This window comes from Protopterus annectens, chromosome 6.part0, assembly GCF_019279795.1.
Source record: "Protopterus annectens isolate FY-2018-M chromosome 6.part0, PAN1.0, whole genome shotgun sequence".
NCBI lineage: Eukaryota > Metazoa > Chordata > Ceratodontiformes > Protopteridae > Protopterus > Protopterus annectens.
In genome coordinates this window covers 1,988,187,214-1,988,208,887 of record NC_056737.1, presented here as the reverse complement: position 1 = coordinate 1,988,208,887, position 21,674 = coordinate 1,988,187,214, and the positions used below count along the sequence as shown (strand labels likewise).

The following is a 21,674-nucleotide window of genomic DNA, read 5'->3' as shown; positions in this document are numbered from 1 at the left end:
GAACTCATTAACAAAAACATTGCGAATCTCCAAACACTTGACCCGACCCAGTTCGGCTTTGTTAAGGGCAGATCATGCCTTCTAACCCTGGTTGACTTCGGCGAGACAGTCACCAAGGCCATAGATAAGGGGAAGGTGGTTCACACAGCCTACCTTGACCTCGCCAAGGCTTTTGACAACATTCCCCACTCGGGAATTATAGAAAAACTCACCATCCTGAAAATAAACCCCTACGTCACAAGATGGGTTGCCAACTGGCTTACAGAGAGAACTCACACGGTAAGAATAATGGGCTACAGGTCCACCTCTAAACCGGTGACAAGTGGTGTCCCACAAGGCTCGGACCTGGGACCCCTGCTGTTCAGCATATACTTCTCAGAAGTACAGGCAAACACAGGAGGACTATGGCTAACCAAGTTTGCCGATAACTGCAAACTGGGAGACATAATTGACTCTCCGGCTGACACGGACATTCTCCAAAAGGGCCTTACTGAGATGGACACCTGGTGTCAAAGTCATGGTCTCAAGCTAAATGCAAAAAAAATGCATAGTCATCTCATTTGGGAAAAACAAAACACCCATAAATTACCACATAGGTGGCAGCCCCCTTAATACAGAGATCTGGGGACCCAGGTAGATAGTAATCTCTCCTTTGACAATCATATTGCCAAAGTAGTTAGGAAATCCTTCTATGTAGCCCATCTAATTACTAAAGGGTTCGAATCTAGAAATAAAGAGGTTATAGTGCCCCTCTACTCATCACTCATTAGACACATCATAGAGTACAATGCACCATTTGGGATGTATCTCACAAGACACTTCCAACAGCTGGAAAGACCACAAAAGTAACTCATCAAGAGGATTACTGGCCTCAAACATATGTCATTTGCAGTCCGACTGGAAAAACTCCAGCTGTATTCAGTGGCATATCGCTTACTCAGAGGTGATCTCTGCCTGACTTACAAAGCCATGTCCAACTCAAAAAAGAAAATCCCAGTCACTGCGAGCCACTCACTCTAGTGAGCTAAACCTTACCTCAACAATAAATAGAACATGCTGGAGGGATAGATTCCTGTCACAGAGACGCTAGGCAGAGCCCCTCACTAACACTATTCAAGAGAAACCTTGATGAGTGATGGGTAACAGAAAATACACCCCTGGGATCACTTCATTGGCTCTTCTTGACAGAGGCTCAGTTAATTAATCAAAGGGGTGGTGAAAGCTGACACACTCTGGCTAGGCTTATAAATGCCCTCGGACAGATAGCCTAGTACCTACCTATGAACGTATGAATGGTAATCTCATAGTAGATGCACACTAATTTGAAGAATATTTTTAAAACTCTAGAGCCAGAAAAGAAAGCTCTGCCTGAAAAACTTGCCCCAGTAACAATGAACCACAAAAACAAAGGGTGAACCATGAAAAGGTAGCTACAAAGATATGTCTGTACTTTTATTGTCCTTTATGTAGTCTTCTTGTCTCCTGGTCTTGTTTTAGGATTTTTTTTTTTTTTTTGTTAGACCTTTCAAGCTTTGCCCTTTCCATTCTGACTGTTCTCTTGGGAGAAATTCCTAGGCTACCCAGTAATACTGCACCCAGTAGTTTGTCTTCAAGCAGTACAGTATTTTACAGTGCAGACAATGCACAGCTTTTACTAAAAATTGTTAAATTACAACAGATGGGGACTGAGATTACATTATGTCTTGGCATGCTTTATGTCCACGTGCTCCTATGTGAGCAATGCATGTATCCTTTACTTACATTTGAGACTTGAGCAAGACCTTGTATAGTTACAGAATTTGACTTCACCCAGTCCTTTGCAGAGTCGCCTTACAGCAGCTTCAGTTATTGTCCTTTTTATACATTATGTACTGTATCTACCTCCTTAGTACGCTGAAAAGGCAACACAGAATAAGTTAGTGTGACATCTTTTGTCAATGCATCAGCTTTGAACTCATGAAGGTTTGAGAAATTACTCATTTCTTCATTTACTTAACTGATCCTAAGTAAGCAGTCTGCACTGAACAAATCTATAGAAACATTATTTTACAAAATAATGTTCAAGTACTAGCATATAAGTTCCATTTTGTAGAAACTCCTAAAAACACAAGAAAGTTGAAAAAATGCATTTGACAACATAAGGTGTCATTTATTTATCAGAGAATGTTTCATTACTAAAATATGTTGTTTGTCTGTTTCTGCAGTTTGTGGCACAGCATCTTTTGCAATACTTTTTAAGTCTGTGCAGTACCTTGTTAAATGTATTTCTGGGTTTCTTTGTCACTGTTTTTTGTCCAAGTAGGCTGTTTCATCTTTAACATATACTATTGAATATTTTCATTTTCTTGATTTCGTACTAAAACTAAATAATATTCCTTGAAGCACCTGAACCTAAACTGGAAGTCTTACCTGAAAAAGCTGTTCCATCGAGTACAACAGCTGAAGTGGATATCACTCCAGCTAAAGGTATTCAACATTTAAAACTTTTTCAAAGGTTTTATAAATGACCTTCCATCATATTTTATATGAGACAGTATCTCTTCATGAATGTAAGAAGACAGCCTGCTGCTTGGAAGAAATCCCTGCTTGAATATTTCTTATCTTGTGTGTCCATCATCATCTTTAAGATACTCTGCACTAACAACTTTTCATCTCACCTCTCATATTTACTGACATGTCTTTAAAGGGCTTTAGAAGTAAAGCCTGCTCTTGTTCAACAGTACAAAAAGTCACTGTCTTTTTTCCATGTGTACTTTTTGGATGACACTCCATACAGTCTTGCTTAATGGAAAATATTGTACGCATTGAGGATTGCTTGCTTATCCCTATTAATAAGGAGAGAAATATGGATTGCTATCAGGAGTTTTTGCTGTGATTCATTTTTGTTAAAAGGGACAACATCCATTAATTGGATAATTATGAAAAAAACATCCTTTGATATAGTTTTCTTCGAAGATCAAAATTACTTAGCTTGCGGAATATAGCAGTGTCAGGGGATATGTCTGTGCTGTCAACTCAATGGATATTTAGTTGTGAAGAGGGAACATAGGCCTTTTATTCTGTCTCCTTCCATGGGAGAAAGGAGAGGATGTGACACTGAGAGCACATCCACTTAAGGGCACCACTGCAAACAATCTGTATCATACAAGGGGCTATGTTATAGCAAAGGTCCTGAGATGTGTGTGGATGAAACATTGTGCCACAGGGAAATCGTACATTCCAGCACAGAGGGGAGTTTAAGAGGGAAAACAAAGTCATCAGTTAGCCGGTAAAATGCTAATACCAGCCCATCATTACAGTGGTAGCTTAATATGTCCCACACTATGACCTTTGTTGCATGGTGCATGTTTTAGTCTTACAGTAGCATGTGTCCTTAGATGAGGTATTTGGCTTTAAAACAGACACTGTGGGGTGCATTAAAGAAGTACTAACATGGTGGGTGAGGTGGTGAGAAGGGACGATGGGGTGAAGGAACAGCAAGGATGAATGCCAGCAGGATTTACAAGTCAAGTCTATAGACAAGAATAAAATGTACAGATATTTTCATTTGAAACAAGCTGTTTTTGATAATGTTTTATGATGCTAGATGTTTAGTTTTATATTTACTGTGGAGTTTGTATTTTTGGATGATATTTTATTTTCATAATTTAGACATCTTTCTCTTGGTATCCCCATGGCAATGAGATTTTATTATAAATGATATCTGATAATACAGAAAGTGCATATATATTTTCAACTGCTCTGCACAAAATTCTTTTAATAAAAAAACAGCATCTGTTAAAACCTTTTCACTTTAAATATGAAAGCAAAATAGAACTAACAAAACACAATTTGCAATAATTACAGATGATTGTACAGAATAGTTGAGTGCTGCAAAGTATACCTCTGTATCATTTACAGTACATCTAGCTTTTAGAAGTACTATTAACATTGTATTTGCTAATAAGCTTTGTTATACAAATAAGATTGCTACCAAATGTGAAAATGTGTTGAGCAGAACAGCACAGTGAATTAAGGCTACATACTATTTATGAGACATATATTTTAGATTTAGAGTTTGTTCCTTTCTCATCCACTTGTATACTGTCAAAAACTTCTGTTGTCAGCAATGAGGAAGTAGCCTTTTATTAACAGGTTTCGTTGGCTGAAAATAAAAAGAAGTATAATGCAGTGCTCTGCCATTCCAGTATTGTATTTGCTTACAAGAGCTAGGTGCATAGTTTTGGGGGTATCCTATTCACAAGACAAATACGCACTGAGAATATACTTCCTTTCTTCATAACTTCAGATCTGCATTTAACCTGTGATTATTATTACCCCTTATATTTTGCTTGTCAGCAGAATCTATAACAGTAAGTTTGCTCTAATCCCAAGTAATATTTCTATTTGACACTGCATTCTGATGCTGGTAGCCTGTTAGCATGCTTTAGTTTTTCTTCATTTTAATTTGTGATGGAGTAAGGCATGGTAGCAATAACAGATTAATTGAAGTCTGCCATAGTACTATAAAACATGAATGCTGTTTGCTAGAGTGATGAATCACTAGTTGAATATCAAGGCAGGTCTACCACAGTGTTACAGAACAGATTGTTCAGATGTATAATCAGTATCTATGACATTTGTGATTTTTAAAGATCATGATTTTTAATGTCAGTTGTCCAGTTTCTTAAAATGTGTAGCTAGCATGTAGTGAATGTGCACACTTTCAAGTGAAAGGATGACACAAAGACCGTGAATAGTGATGCCATGGTAGATGTACACTAATTTCAGCAATATTTTTAAAACTCTAGAGCCTGAAAAGAAACTTCTACCAGAAAAACCTGCCCCAGTGACAGTTACCACAAAAGCAAAGGTTATGCCAACGAAAGGTAGTTACAAAAAATATGTTTGTACTTTTATTGTACTTTATGTAGTCTTCTCATCTGCTTGTCTTGTTTGTCATAGATGAATGTTTTAGGATTTTTTAAATTTATTTATTTTTCTTTTGGGGGGGGGGTCTTTCTATCTTTGCCCTATCCATTCTGACTCTTCCCTTGGTTGAAATTTGTAGACAAGCCATAATTACTCCACAAAGTAGCTTTGCCCACATATGGTACAGTATTCTAGAATGAATTAGTAAATGACAACAGACAAGTATCTTTAGAGTCTGACCTTCTTGGATTCAGACATCTGGATTACAATATGTTTTGACATCCTTTTATCCTTTTTCCAGGAAGAACATACTGTAATTGCTTAGCTTTTATGACTTAGTGCTACAACTCTGATTTATTTCATTGCCTAATCCTTTATGTCCCTGTCCTCCTAAGTGAGAAAGGCATGTGCATTTTACTTCATTTGGGACTTGAAAAGGCCTTTTATAATGACAGAATTTGTTTCTAAGATGTGAGGTCAACCATATCACTGATTCAGTCTTCCAGATTCTGCCTTACAGCAGTTTTAATGACTGTCCTTTTTTATATATATATTATTTGCTGTTTCTCCTACTTAAGTACAATGAGAAAAAGCAACATAGAATAAGTTAAGCTGACCTCTTTTGTCAGAACATCAGCTTTCATCTCATAAAAGTTTGAAGAATTAAGCTAATTCCTTCAAATATTTAACTGGTCCTAAGTAAATAAACAGCACGTAACAATTATATATGACTGTTATTTTGCAAAATACTGTTTAAGTACTAATCTAGAAATGCCATTTTGTAAAAGGTCCATTTTAACTCTTTTTATAAACCCACAAAACCGTTAAAAAATATTTGCCAACATGTCATCCTTTTTTATCAGAAAACATTTTTAATTTACTAAAAATTCTGTCATTTTTGTATTTGTCCTGTTTGTGGCACAGCATCTTTCATAATACTTTGTAAGCCTGTGCAATACTTTGCTGACTATGTGTCTGAGTTTCCTTGTCACTGTTTTGTGTGTAAGCATTGTATTTCATCGTTAACATACGTTGTAGAAACTCTTCACTTTCCTGAATTTGCACTAAAGCTAAATAATATTCTTTGAAGCACCTGAACCTAAAGCGGAAGTCTTACCTGAAAAAGCTGTTCCCTCGATTGCACCAGCTGAAGTGGAAGTTAGTAGAATTGAAGGTATTCAAAATTTAACACTTTAAAAATCTGTTATGAATGATCTTCTGTCATATCTTGAATGAGACAGTAGTTTTGCAGGGTTGTAAGAAGAGAGATGGCTGTTTTGAAAAATGAGTTTTGTTGTCTGGTATGTTCTGTATTGACTTTGAGATACTCTGCACTAACACCTTTTCATCTTCTCCCTCATTTCTACTGACTTGTCTTTAAAGGGCTTTAGAAATAAAGTCCGCTCTTGTTCAGTAGTACAAGTCTAATCATCTGTTTTTCCATGTGTACCTCTTGGATGACATTGCCTACAGTCAAGTGTGCTACTTATTAAAAAAATATTGTGCACTTTTCAAAATAAGTGCATTGCAGATTGCTTGTTTATCTGTATTAATGTGGCAGAGAGACGGAGGGATTGATGTCAGGTGTCGGTGCTGTTAAAAGGGAAGAAAGTATAATTATGAAAAGAATGCTTTGATATAGTTTTCTTCAAATGTGAAATTTACTTAGCTGGCCTAGTGTAGCACAGTCAGGGGACATGTCTATTCTGTCTGTCCGTTCCCTGGATGTTTATAGGTTCATAGGTTGGTACTAGGCTATCGGCCCTAGGGCATATACAAGCCTAGCCATAACAATTCCTTGGCTATTTCTTCCCACACTATTTACTTCCCTGGACCCCTGTCTAGCAGGGTGACTGATGTAATCCCTGGGGTGAATTTCCTTTCTCCCATCCAATCGTCAAGGTTCCTTTTGAAGAGGGCCAAAGAGACGCTCTGCTTGACATGTATGGGCAGTCTATTCCAGAGTCTGGGAAGTCTCTGGGGCAGGAACCTATCCCTATAGCATATTTTGTTTAATTTGATGACAAGGTTTAGATCCCTGGAGTGTGTGGCTCTGAGGGATTGGGATTTCTTTAAGTGTAGCATGTCCAACAACTCTGGGTTTGACATGGCCGTGTATGTTAAGCAAAGATCGCCTCTGAGCAGACGATATGTGATAGAGTATAGCTGGAGTTTTTTAAGGCGGTCAGCAGAGGGCATCTGCTTTAGGCCTGTGATTCTTTTAGTGAGGTATTTCTGTGGCCTTTCCAGTTGTTGCAGATGTCTTGAGAGGTACATACCAAATGGGGCATTGTATTCTATAATGGGTCTAATGAGGGATGAGTACAGTGGGACAATGACCTCTTTTCATCTGCATGAAAAGCCCTTAGTGATGAGTTGTGCCACATAATAGGTTCATAGGTTGGTACTAGGCTATCGGCCCTAAGGCCTATGCAAGCCTAGCCATAACAATTCCCTGGAAATTTTTTCCCACAATATTTACTTCTCTGTGCCACATGATCCCGGGGTGAATTTCCTATCTCCTATCCAATCATCAAGGTTCCTTTTGAGGAGGGCTAATGAGGTGCTCTGCTTGACATGTATGGGCAGTCTATTCCAGAGCATGGGGAGTCTCTGGGTCAGGAACCTATCCCTCCAGCATGTTTTGTTCAATGTGATGATAAGGTTTAGATCCCTGGAACGTGTGGCTCTGAGGGATTGCGATTTCTTTCAGTGGAGCATGTCCAACAGCTCAGGGTTTGGCATGGCCTTGTATGTTAAGCAGAGATCGCCTCTGAGCAGACGATATGTGATAGAGTATAGCTGGAGTTTTTTAAGGCGGTCAGCAGAGGGCATCTGCTTTAGGCCTGTGATTCTTTTAGTGAGGTATTTCTGTGGCCTTTCCAGTTGTTGCAGATGTCTTGAGAGGTACATACCAAATGGGGCATTGTATTCTATAATGGGTCTAATGAGGGATGAGTACAGTGGGACAATGACCTCTTTTCATCTGCATGAAAAGCCCTTAGTGATGAGTTGTGCCACATAATAGGTTCATAGGTTGGTACTAGGCTATCGGCCCTAAGGCCTATGCAAGCCTAGCCATAACAATTCCCTGGAAATTTTTTCCCACAATATTTACTTCTCTGTGCCACATGATCCCGGGGTGAATTTCCTATCTCCTATCCAATCATCAAGGTTCCTTTTGAGGAGGGCTAATGAGGTGCTCTGCTTGACATGTATGGGCAGTCTATTCCAGAGCATGGGGAGTCTCTGGGTCAGGAACCTATCCCTCCAGCATGTTTTGTTCAATGTGATGATAAGGTTTAGATCCCTGGAACGTGTGGCTCTGAGGGATTGCGATTTCTTTCAGTGGAGCATGTCCAACAGCTCAGGGTTTGGCATGGCCTTGTATGTTAAGCAGAGATCGCCTCTGAGTAGACGATATGCCACAGAGTATAGCTGGAGTTTTTTTAGACGGTCAGCATATGGCATCTGCTTTAGGCCTGTGGTTATTGAAGGTGAGGCCACTGTCCACCTGTGCCCCTAAGTCTCTTATCACACTTTTGGTGTTTAGTGTACTGCCACCTATGTGGTAATTCATGGGTACATGTTTTTTCCCAAAGGGGATAACTATACATTTCTTGGCATTGAGCTTGAGCCCATGTCTCTGCCACCAAATGGCTCTGGCACCAAGTATCTGTTTCTGTAAGGCCCTTTTGTAGAGTATCCACATCATTTAGGGATTCAATAATGGCTCTCAGTTTGCAGTCATCTGCAAACTTTGTTAGCCAGAGTCTGTTAGTGTTGGCCTGTACTTCAGAGAAGTAGATGCCAAACAAGAGCAGTCCCAGGACTGAACCCTGAGGTACTCCACTTGTCACTTGTCTGGAGCTGGATTTGGAGTCAGCTACTTTTACAGTGTGGGTTTTGTCAGTAAGGCAGTTGGCAACCCATTAAGTGATGTAGGGATTAATGCCCAGCTTAGTAAGTTTATCTATGATTCCAGAGTGGGGGATGGTGTCAAAGGCTTGGTGAGGTCCAGATAGGATATGTGGACTGCCTTACCTTCGTCCACTGCTCTGGAGACTGATTTGAAGAAGTCAGTCAGGTTCAGGAGACAAGATCAGCCCTTCACAAACCCAAACTGAATGGGGTCCAGTGTTTGAAAGTTGCCATTGTCTTTGTTTTTAAGTTCCATGATAATACGTTCCATGGCCTTGCAGATCAGGCTCATCAGGCTGATGGGACGGTAGTTCCCAGGATCCAAGGTAGATCCCCCCCTTGTGGAGTGGGATAACTGTAGGTGTGCACCACTCAGTGGGCATGAAGCCTGAGGTGAGGGTATGATTAAACATGATACTTATGTGAGATGCCAGTTCATTTTGTAATTCATGTAGTACACAGCCCATGATGTCATCTGGTCCCATGGATGCTGTATTCTTAGCTTTGGAGAGTGCGTTTTTTACCTGTGTGGCCATTATTACCAGAATTTGGCAATCTTCCCATTTTGAGATGGGCCATTTAGGGGATGAGAGGGGGGTGAAGTTGGCACTGAATCGATCTGCCAGGATATTGGCAATATCCTTGGGATCAGTATTTTTAATGCCATTCTGTTGTAGCTCAGAGCAGATCTGAGCATTGCCATTTAGATTCTTGACATAATTATAGAATGCCTTGTGATTGTCTTTGGAATCTTTGGCAATTTTATTTTTGTAACTAGCTTTGGAGGATTTTATGAGGGATCTCAGCTTCTTACTGAGGCTGGTAAGGAAGTTTTTTGCATCCTGGGATTTTCCTCTTTTCTGCAACAGTTTCATCCTTTTGTTGTAAAGTTTGTTTATGGCAGGGGACCACCAGATTGGCTTCCTTTTTTTGGAGGAGAGCATCTTGGTTTTATTTGGGATGGTACGATTCATGCATGAGTTGATGTGCTCGTACAGTGCCTTAGTGAAGGACTCAGCAGTTGAACTTTCAGTTCCCGTCTGCATGGGTGTCATGAAGTTTGTAACTTCTGACTTGAATAGCATGAAGTTGGCTTTGGAGAAGTTTTTTATGGAGGTTTCCTTACTGGGGGGTAGGTTGGGATGTTGATGTCAAGGCTGATTAGCTTATGGTCTGACCTGACCTATGAGGGGGTGACCATAGGTGTAGAGCATTGATTTCCCATGTTGGTAATGACCAGGTCTAAGATATTGGAGCCCCTGGTGGGACTATGTATTAGTTGATCCAGAGCATTGGAATTTATGAATTCCAAGAACCGTTGGGCAAATATTTGGTTGGAGAGAGGAGGACTGATAGTCTTTTGTCCTATCTCCTTCTATGGGAAAAGGGTAAGGATGTACCACAGAGTGCCCTACCACTAAAACCGTGAGTAGAAAGAGTCTATATCATACCTGGACTAAGTTATAGTGAAGGTCCTGAGATGTGTGTGTGTGTGTGTGTGTGTGTGTGTGTGTGTGTGTGTGTGTGTGTGTGTGTGTGTGTGTGCCATATAGGAATCATTGTACATTACAGTGCAGAGGTGAGTTTAAGAGAGAAAACAAAGTTGTCGGTCAGATTTTAAGATGATATTACCAGCTCATCATTGCAGTGCATCCCACAGTATTGCATTTCTTGCATCGCTCAAGTTTTAAATTTACAAAGGAAGTATCTTTAAATGAGGTATTTGGCTGTAAAAGAGCCACAAAGTGGTACATTAAGGAAGCACTGAGAGGGTGGGTGGGTTTGTGAGAAGAGGTGATGGGGAGATGGGATTGGAGGTATTAATGTCAGCAGGACTGACAAGCCAAAGCTATAGGCAAGAAATGTGCAGATATTTTCATCTGCAACAAGCAGCTTGGGATTTGGTTTGAAGTTACCAGCTAATCTTTTAGTGTTTCTTGGACTTTTTATGTTTGAATGACATTCTCTATATTCATAATCTACAAACCTCTACTTTAATGTCCATGGTTGTGGATTTTTGTCTTAAGTGCTTTGTGATAATACTAAATGTATATACATGTTTTTAAAGTGCTTTACACAAAATAATTTTTAATACATTAGTATCCATTAATTTCTATAATTTAATGATTAAAGGATCATACAAATAAAATAATAGCATTTCTTTTAATTACCACTTGTGGTGTGGAATAGTTGTTTGCTGCAAAGTATGTGACTATACCATTACTTTTTTAAAGACATGAAAGCAATGCTACAAGCATTACACATCTATCATAGTGTTGTAGACCAGATTATGTTTCCACATGCAGTTATCAGTATTGCTTTCTTTTGTATTTTTAAAGGCCCTACTGATTTTTAATGTCTGTTGTCCATTTTCTTAAACTCTGCACCTGATTTGAGCTACTAGCATGTAGTGAAAGGATGACTGTGTCAGAATAAACGGTAATCTCATGGTAGATGCACGCTAATTTGAACAATGTTTTTAAAACTCTAGAGCCAGAAAAGAAAGCTCTGCCTGAAAAACCTGTCCCAGTAGTAATTACCACAAAAGCAAAGGTTACACCATCAAAAGGTAGCTACAAAGATATGTCTGTACTTTTATTGTCCTTTATGTAGTCTTCTTGTCTCCTGGTCTTGTTTTAGGATTGTTTTTTTTTTTTTTTTTTTTTTTTTTTTTTGTTAGACCTTTCAAGTTTTGCCTTTTCCATTTTGTTTCCTTGGGAGAAATTCCTAGGCTACCCAGTAATAGTGCACCCAGTATTTTGTCTTCAAGCAACAGTATTTTACAGTGCAGACACTACACAGCTTTTACTAAAAATTATTAAATTACAACAGATTGGGACTAAGATTACATTATGTCTTGGCATGCTTTATGTACACGTGCTCCTATGTGAGCAATGCATGTATCCTTTACTTACATTTGAGACTTGAGCAAGACCTTGTATAGTTACAGAATTTGACTTCACCCAGTCCTTTGCAGAGTCTGCCTTACAGCAGCTTCAGTTATTGTCCTTTTTATACATTATGTACTGTATCTACCTCCTTAGTACGCTGAAAAGGCAACACAGAATAAGTTAGTGTGACCTCTTTTGTCAATGCATCAGCTTTGAACTCATGAAGGTTTGAGGAATTACTCATTTCTTCATTTACTTAACTGATCCTAAGTAAGCAGTCTGCACTGAACAAATCTATAGAAACATTATTTTACAAAATAATGTTCAAGTACTAGCATATAAGTTCCATTTTGTAGAAACTCCTAAAAACACAAGAAAGTTGAAAAAATGCATTTGACAACATAAGGTGTCATTTATTTATCAGAGAATGTTTCATTACTAAAATATGTTGTTTGTCTGTTTCTGCAGTTTGTGGCACAGCATCTTTTGCAATACTTTTTAAGTCTGTGCAGTACCTTGTTAAATGTGTTTCTGGGTTTCCTTGTCACTGTTGTGTGTCCAAGTAGGCTGTTTCATCTTTAGCATATACTATTGAAACTCTTAATTTTCTTGAATTTGTACTAAAACTAAATAATATTCTTTGAAGCACCTGAACCTAAACTGGAAGTCTTACCTGAAAAAGCTGTTCCATCGAGTATAACAGCTGAAGTGGATATCACTCGAGCTAAAGGTATTCAACATTTAAAACTTTTAAAAAACTATTATGGATAACCTTCCATCATATCTTGTACGATACAGTATCTCCTCACAAATGTAAGAAGACAGCCTGCTGATTGGAAGAAATCCCTGCTTGATTTTTTCTTGTCTTGTGTTTCCATCATCATCTTTAAGATTCTCTGCACTAACACCTTTTCATCTCACCTCTCATTTCTACTGACCTGTCTTTAAAGGGCTTTAGAAGTAAAGCCTGCTCTTGTTCAACAGTACAAAAAGTCACTGTCTTTTTTTCCATGTGTACTTTTTGGATGACACTCCATACAGTCGAGTGTGTTGCTTAATGGAAAATATTGTATGCATTGAAGATTGCTTGCTTATCCCTATTAATAAGGAGAGAAATATGGATTGCTATCAGGAGTTTTTGCTGCGATTATTTTTTGTTAAAAGGGGCAAAATCCATTAATTGGATAATTATGAAAAAAACATCCTTTGATATAGTTTTCTTCAAAGATCAAAATTACTTAGCTTGCGGAATATAGCAGTATCAAGGGATATGTCTGTGCTGTCAACTCAATGGATATTTAGTTGTGAAGAGGGAACATAGGCCTTTTATTCTGTCTCCTTCCATGGGAGAAAGGAGAGGATGTGCCACTGAGAGCACATCCACTTAAGGGCACCACTGCAAACAATCTGTATCATACAAGGGGCTATGTTATAACAAAGGTCCTGAGATGTGTGTGGTTGAAACATTGTGCCACAGGGAAATCGTACATTCCAGCACAGAGGGGAGTTTAAGAGGGAAAACAAAGTCATCAGTTAGCCGGTAAAATGCTAATACCAGCCCATCATTACAGTGGTAGCTTAATATGTCCCACACTATGACCTTTGTTGCATGGTGCATGTTTTAGTCTTACAGTAGCATGTGTCCTTAGATTAGGTATTTGGCTTTAAAACAGACACTGTGGGGTGCATTAAAGAAGTACTAACATGGTGGGTGAGGTGGTGAGAAGGGGCGATGGGGTGAAGGAATAGCAAGGATGAATGCCAGCAGGATTTACAAGTCAAGTCTATAGACAAGAATAAAATGTACAGATATTTTCAGTTGAAACAAGCTGTTTTGGATAATGTTTTATGATGCCAGATGTTTAGTTTTATATTTACCGTGGAGTTTGTATTTTAGCATGATATTTTATTTTCATAATTTAGACATATCTCTTGGTATCCCCATGGCAATGAGATTTTATTATAAATGATATTTGATAATACAGAAAGTGCATATATATTTTCAACTGCTCTGCACAAAATTCTTTTAATGAAAAAACAGCATCTGTTAAAACCTTTTCACTTTAAAGATGAAAGCAAAATAGAACTAACAAAATATTTGCAATAATTACAGATGATTGTACAGAATAGTTGAGTGCTGCAAAGTATACCTCTGTATCATTTACAGTACATCTAGCTTTTAGAAGTACTGTTAACATTTTATTTGCTAATAAGCTTTGTTATACAAATAAGATTGCTACCAAATGTGAAAATGTGTTTAGCAGAACAGCACAATGAATTAAGGCTACATACTATTTATGAGACATCTAATTTAGATTTAGAGTTGGTTACTTTCTCATCCACTTGTATACTGTCAAAAACTTCTGTTGTCAGCACTGAAGAAGTAGCCTTTTATTAACAGGTTTCATTGGTTGAAAATAAAAAGAAGTATAATGCAGTGCTCTGCCATTCCAGTATTGTATTTGCTTACAAGAGCCAGGTGCATAGTTTGGGGGGGTATCCTATTCACAAGACAAATACGCACTGAGAATATACTTCCTTTCTTCATAACTTCAGATCTGCATTTAACCTGTGATTATTATTACCCCTTATATTTTGCTTGTCAGCAGAATCTATAACAGTAAGTTTGCTCTAATCCCAAGTAATATTTCTATCTGACACTGCATTCTGATGCTGGTAGCCTGTTAGCATGCTTTAGTTTTTCTTCATTTTAATTTGTGATGGAGTAATGCATGGTAGCAATAACAGATTAATTGAAGTCTGCCATAGTACTATAAGACATGAGTGGTGGTTGCTAGAGAGATGAATCTCTAGTTGAATATCAAGGCAGGTCTACCACAGTGTTACAGAACAGATTGTTCAGATGTATAATCAGTATCTATGACATTTGTGATTTTTAAAGATCATGATTTTTAATGTCTGTTGTCCAGTTTCTTAAAATGTGTAACTAGCATGTAGTGAATGTGCACACTTTCTAGTGAAAGGATGACACAAAGACCGTGAATAGTGATGCCATGGTAGATGTACACTAATTTCAGCAATATTTTTAAAACTCTAGAGCCTGAAAAGAAACTTCTACCTGAAAAACCTGCCCCAGTGACAGTTACCAAAAAAGCAAAGGTTATGCCAATGAAAGGTAGTTACAAAAAATATGTTTGTACTTTTATTGTACTTTATGTAGTCTTCTCATCTGCTTGTCTTGTTTGTCATAGATGAATGTTTTAGGATTTTTTAAATTTATTTATTTATTTTTCTTTTTGGGGGGGGGTTCTATCTTTGCCCTTTCCATTCTGACTCCTCCCTTGGTTGAAATTCGTAGACAAGCCATAATTACTCCACAAAGTAGCTTTGTCCACATATGGTACAGTATTCTAGAATGAATTAGTAAATGACAACAGACAAGTATTTTCAGAGTCTGACCTTCTTGGATTCAGACATCTGGATTACAGTATGTTTTGACATCCTTTTATCCCTTTTCCAGGAAGAACATACTGTAATTGCTTAGCTTTTATGACTTAGTGCTACAACTCTGATTTGTTTCATTGCCTAATCCTTTATGTCCCTGTCCTCCTAAGTGAGAAAGGTATGTGCATTTTACTTCATTTGGGACTTGAAAAGGCCTTTTATAATGACAGAATTCGTTTCTAAGTTGTGAGGTCAACCATATCACTGATTCAGTCTTCCAGATTCTGCCTTACAGCAGTTTTAATGACTGTCCTTTTTTTATATATATATTATTTGCTGTTTCTCCTACTTAAGTACAATGAGAAAAAGCAACATAGAATAAGTTACGCTGACCTCTTTTGTCAGAGCATCAGCTTTCATCTCATAAAAGTTTGAAGAATTAAGCTAATTCCTTCAAATATTTAACTGGTCCTAAGTAAATAAACAGCACGTAACAATTATATATGACTGTTATTTTGCAAAATACTGTTCAAATACTAATCTAGAAATGCCATTTTGTAAAAGGTCCATTTTAATTTTTTTTATAAACCCACAACAACGTTAAAAAATATTTGCCAACATGTCATCCTTTTTTATCAGAAAACATTTTTAATTTACTAAAAATTCTGTCATTTTTGTATTTGTCCTGTTTGTGGTACAGCATCTTTCATAATACTTTGTAAGCCTGTGCAGTACTTTGCTGACTATGTGTCTGAGTTTCCTTGTCACTGTTTTGTGTGTAAGCATTGTATTTCATCGTTAACATACGTTGTAGAAACTCTTCACTTTCCTGAATTTGCACTAAAGCTAAATAATATTCTTTGAAGCACCTGAACCTAAAGCGGAAGTCTTACCTGAAAAAGTTGTTCCCTCGACTGCACCAGCGGAAGTGGAAGTTAGTAGAATTGAAGGTATTCAAAATTTAACACTTTAAAAAATCTGTTATGAATGATCTTCTGTCATATCTTGAATGAGACAGTAGTTTTGCAGGGCTGTAAGAAGAGAGATGTCTGTTTTGAAAAATGAGTTTTGTTGTCTAGTATGTTCTGTATTGACTTTGAGATACTCTGCACTAACACCTTTTCATCTTCTCCCTCATTTCTACTGACTTGTCTTTAAAGGGCTTTAGAAATAAAGTCCGCTCTTGTTCAGTAGTACGAGTCTAATCATCTGTTTTTCCATGTGTACCTCTTGGATGACATTGCCTACAGTCAAGTGTGCTACTTATTGAAAAAATATTGTGCACTTTTCAAGATAAGTGCATTGCAGATTGCTTGTTTATCTGTATTAATGTGGCAGAGAGACAGAGGGATTGATGTCAGGTGTCGGTGCTGTTAAAAGGGAAGAAAGTATAATTATGAAAAGAATGCTTTGATATAGTTTTCTTCAAAGGCGAAATTTACTTAGCTGGCCTAGTGTAGCACAGTCAGGGGACATGTCTATTCTGTCTGTCCATTCCCTGGATGTTTATAGGTTCATAGGTTGGTACTAGGCTATCGGCCCTAGGGCCTATACAAGCATAGCCATAACAATTCCCTGGCTATTTCTTCCCACACTATTTACTTTCCTGGACCTCTGTCTAGCAGGGTGACTGACGTGATCCCCGGGGTGAATTTCCTTTCTCCCATCCAATCGTCAAGGTTCCTTTTGAAGAGGGCCAAAGAGGCGCTCTGCTTGACGTATATGGGCAGTCTATTCCAGAGTTTGGGGAGTCTCTTGGTCAGGAACCTATCCCTCCAGCATGTTTTGTTTAATTTGATGACAAGGTTTAGATCCCTGGAGCGTGTGACTCTGAGGGATTGGGATTTCTTTAAGTGTAGCATATCCTATTCACAAGACAAATACGCACTTTGAATATACTTCCTTTCTTCATAACTTCAGATCTGCATTTAACTTGTGATTATTATTACCCCTTATATTTTGCTTGTCAGCAGAATCTATAACAGTAAGTTTGCTCTAATCCCAAGTAATATTTCTATTTGACACTGCATTCTGATGCTGGTAGCCTGTTAGCATGCTTTAGTTTTTCTTCATTTTAATTTGTAATGGAGTAAGGCATGGTAGCAATAACAGATTAATTGAGGTCTGCCATAGTACTATAAGGCGTGTATGCTGGTTGCTAGAGCGTTGAATCTTTAGTTGAATATCAAGGCAGGTCTACCACAGTGTTACAGAACAGATTGTTCAGATATATAATCAGTATCTATGACATTTGTGATTTTTAAAGATCGTGATTTTTAATGTCTGTTGTCCAGTTTTTAAAATGTGTAACTAGCATGTACTGAATGTGCACACTTTCAAGTGAAAGGATGACACAAAGACCGTGAATAGTAATGCCATGGTAGATGTACACTAATTTCAGCAATATTTTTAAAACTCTAGAGTCTGAAAAGAAACTTCTACCTGAAAAACCTACCCTAGTTACAGTTACCACAAAAGCAAAGGTTATGCCAATGAAAGGTAGTTACAAAAAATATGTTTGTACTTTTATTGTACTTTATGTAGTCTTCTCATCTGCTTGTCTTCTTTGTCATAGATGAATACTTCAGGATTTTTTACATGTATTTATTTATTTTTCGTTTGGGGGGGGGGGGGTTCTATCTTTGCCATTTACATTCTGACTCTTCCCTTAGTTGAAATTCGTAGTCAAGCCATAATTACTCCACAAAGTAGCTTAGTCTACATATCTAGGAGGGTGGCTTAATGGCTAATGTGTTTGTCTTACAAACACAAGGTGCTTGGTTTGAGTCTCACAAGGGATAATTGGCTAGGCTTAAAATGGCTCGCAAGGGCAGTTAGCTTAGTACTAAACTATGAACCTATGGTACAGTATTCTAGAAGATATTAGTAAATGACAGCAGACAAGTGTCTTCTGAGTCTGACCTTCTTGGATTCAGACATCTGGATTACAGAATGCTTTGACATCCTTTTATCCTTTTTCCAGGAAGAACATACTGTAATTGCTTAGCTTTTATGACTTAATGCTACAACTCTGATTTGTTTCATTGCCTAATCATTTATGTCCATGTCTCATAAGTGAGAAAGGCATGTGCATTTTACTTCATTTGGGACTTGAAAAGGTCTTTTATAATGAAATAATTAGTTTCTAAGTTGTGAGTTCTACCATGTCACTGATTCAGTCCTCCAGATTCTGCCTTACAGCAGTTTTAATGACTGTCCTTTTATATATATATATATATATATATATATATATATATATATATTATTTGCTGTTTCTCCTACTTAATTACAATGAGAAAAAGCAACACAGAATAATTAAGCTGACCTATTTTGTCAGAGCATCAGCTTTCATCTCATGAAAGTTTGAAGAATTAAGGTAATTCCTTCAAATATTTAACTGGTCCTAAGTAAATAAACAGCACGTAACAATTATATATGAGTATTATGTTGCAAAATACTGTTCACGTACTAATCTAGAAATGCCATTTTGTAAAAGGTCCAAATTAAACTCTTTTTAAAAACCCACAACAATTTTAAAAAATATTTGCAAACGTAAGTCATTCTTTTTTATCAAAAAAACATTTTTAATTTACTAAAAATTCTGTCATTTTTGTATTTGTCCTGTTTGTGGCACAGCATCTTTCATAATACTTTGTAAGCCTGTGCAGTACTTTGCTGAATATGTGTCTGTTTCCTTGTGACTGTTTTTTGCCTAAGCATTGTATACCATCGTTAACATACGTTATAGAAACTCTTCAATTTCTTGAATTTGCACTAAAGCTAAATAATATTCTTTGAAGCACCTGAACCTAAAGCGGAAGTCTTACCTGAAAAAGCTGCTCCCTCGATTGCACCAGCTGAAGTGGAAGTTAGTAGAATTGAAGGTATTTCAAATTTAACACTTTAAAAATCTGTTATGAATGATCTTCTGTCATATCTTGAATGAGACAGTAGTTTTGCAGGGCTGTAAGAAGAGAGATGTCTGTTTTGAAAAATGAGTTTTGTTGTCTGGTATGTTTTGTATTGACTTTGAGATACTCTGCACTAACACCTTTTCATCTTCTCCCTCATTTCTACTGACTTGTCTTTAAAGGGCTTTAGAAATAAAGTCCGCTCTTGTTCAGTAGTACAAGTCTAATCATCTGTTTTTCCATGTGTACCTCTTGGATGACATTGCCTACAGTCAAGTGTGCTACTTATTGAAAAAATATTGTGCACTTTTCAAGATAAGTGCATTGCAGATTGCTTGTTTATCTGTATTAATGTGGACAGAGAGACGGAGGGATTGATGTCAGGTGTCGGTGCTGTTAAAAGGGAAGAAAGTATAATTATGAAAAGAATGCTTTGATATAGTTTTCAAAGGTGACATTTACTTAGCTGGCCTAGTGTAGCACAGTCAGGGGACATGTCTATTCTGTCTGTCCGTTCACTGGATGTTTGGTTGGAGAGTGGAGAACTTATGGTCTTGTGTCCTTTCTCCTTCCATGGTGAAAGGGTAAGGATGTACCACAGAGTCCCTTACCACGAAAGCCATGAATAGAAAGAGTCTGTATCATACCTGGACTAAGTTATAGTGAAGGTCCTGAGGTGTGTGTGTGTGTGTGTGTGTGTGTGTGTGTGTGTGTGTGTGTGTGTGTGTGTGTGTGTGTGTGTCTGTGTGCGCGCCATATAGGAATCATTGTACATTACAGTACAGAGGTGAGTTTAAGAAGGAAAACAAAGTCATCCGTCAGATTGTAAGATATTGTTACCAGCTCATCGTTGCAGTGGTACCATAATGCATTCCACAGTATGACATTTCTTGCATCGCTCAACTTTTAAATTTACAAAGGAAGTATCTTTAAATGAGGTATTTGGCTGTAAAAGAGCCACAAAGTGGCACATTAAGAAAGCACTGAGAGGGTGTGTAAGTTTGTGAGAAGAGGTGATGGAGAGATGGGACTGGAGGTATGAACGTCAGCAGGACTGTCAAGCCAAGGCTATAGGCAAGAAATGTGCAGATATTTTCATCTGAAACAAATGGCTTGGGATTTGGTTTGAAGTTACCAGCTAATCTTTTAGTGTTTCTTGGATTTTTTATGTTTGAATGACATTCTCTATATTCATAATCTACAAACCTCTACTTTAATGTCCATGGTTGTGGATTTTTGTCTTGAGTGCTTTGTGATAATACTAAATGTATATACATGTTTTAAACTGCTTTATACAAAATAATTTTAATACAACATTAGTATCCATTAATTTCTATAATTTAATGATTAAAAGATCATAAAAATAAAAGAATCGAAATTCTTTTAATTACAACTTGTGGTGTGGAATAGTTGTTCTGCAAAGTATGCAACTATAAAATTACTTTTTTAAAGACATGTAAGCAAAGCTACAAGCACTACAGATCTATCATAGTGTTGTAGACCAGATTATGTTTCCACATGCAGTTATCAGTATTGCTTTCTTTTGTATTTTTAAAGGCCCTACTGATTTTTAATGTCTGTTGTCCATTTTCCTAAACTCTGCACCTGATTTGAGCTACTAGGATGTAGTGAAAGGATGACTGTGTCAGAATAAATGGTAATCTCATGATAGATGCACGCTAATTTGAACAATGTTTTTAAAACTCTAGAGCCAGAAAAGAAAGCTCTGCCTGAAAAACCTGTCCCAGTAGTAATTACCACAAAATCAAAGGTTACACCAACAAAAGGTAGCTACAAAGATATGTCTGTACTTTTATTGTCCTTTATGTAGTCTTCTTGTCTGCTGGTCTTGTTTTAGGATGTTTTTTTTTTTTTTTTTGTTAGACCTTTCAAGCTTTGCCCTTTCCATTCTGACTGTTCTCTTGGGAGAAATTCCTAGGCTACCCAGTAATAGTGCACCCAGTAGTTTGTCTTCAAGCAGTTCAGTATTTTACAGTGCAGACACTACACAGCTTTTACTAAAAATTGTTAAATTACAACAGATTGGGACTGAGATTACATTATGTCTTTGCATGCTTTATGTCCACGTGCTCCTATGTGAGCAATGCATGTATCCTTTACTTACATTTGAGACTTGAGCAAGACCTTGTATAGTTACAGAATTTGACTTCACCCAGTCCTTTGCAGAGTCGCCTTACAGCAGCTTCAGTTATTGTCCTTTTTATACATTATGTACTGTATCTACCTCCTTAGTACGCTGAAAAGGCAACACAGAATAAGTTAGTGTGACCTCTTTTGTCAATGCATCAGCTTTGAACTCATGAAGGTTTGAGGAATTACTAATTTCTTCATTTACTTAACTGATCCTAAGTAAGCAGTCTGCACTGAACAAATCTATAGAAACATTATTTTACAAAATAATGTTCAAGTACTAGCATAAAAGTTCCATTTTGTAGAAACTCCTAAAAACACAAGAAAGTTGAAAAAATGCATTTGCCAACATAAGGTGTCATTTATTTATCAGAAAATGTTTCATTACTAAAATATGTTGTTTGTCTGTTTCTGCAGTTTGTGGCACAGCATCTTTTACAATAATTTTTAAGTCTGTGCAGTACCTTGTTAAATGTGTTTCTCT

At 37.4% G+C, this 21,674-nt stretch overlaps 1 protein-coding gene across 20 annotated transcripts in view; it reads left to right on the top strand.

The window, feature by feature from the left end:
* LOC122805019 (titin-like) overlaps positions 1-21,674 on the top strand; it is a 759,244-nt gene that overhangs the window by 459,804 nt on the left and 277,766 nt on the right. For 12 of the 20 annotated variants that reach the window (XM_044075290.1, XM_044075281.1, XM_044075295.1 and 9 more), the window contains 2 exons: positions 2,383-2,466; positions 4,791-4,868. The exons of 6 other annotated variants lie outside the window; for them this stretch is intronic. In XM_044075290.1, the coding sequence (XP_043931225.1) occupies positions 2,383-2,466; positions 4,791-4,868 (162 nt within the window). The remainder of the gene's footprint in view (positions 1-2,382; positions 2,467-4,790; positions 4,869-21,674) is intronic. 2 more of the 20 variants (XM_044075282.1, XM_044075279.1) reach the window with 1 other exon arrangement.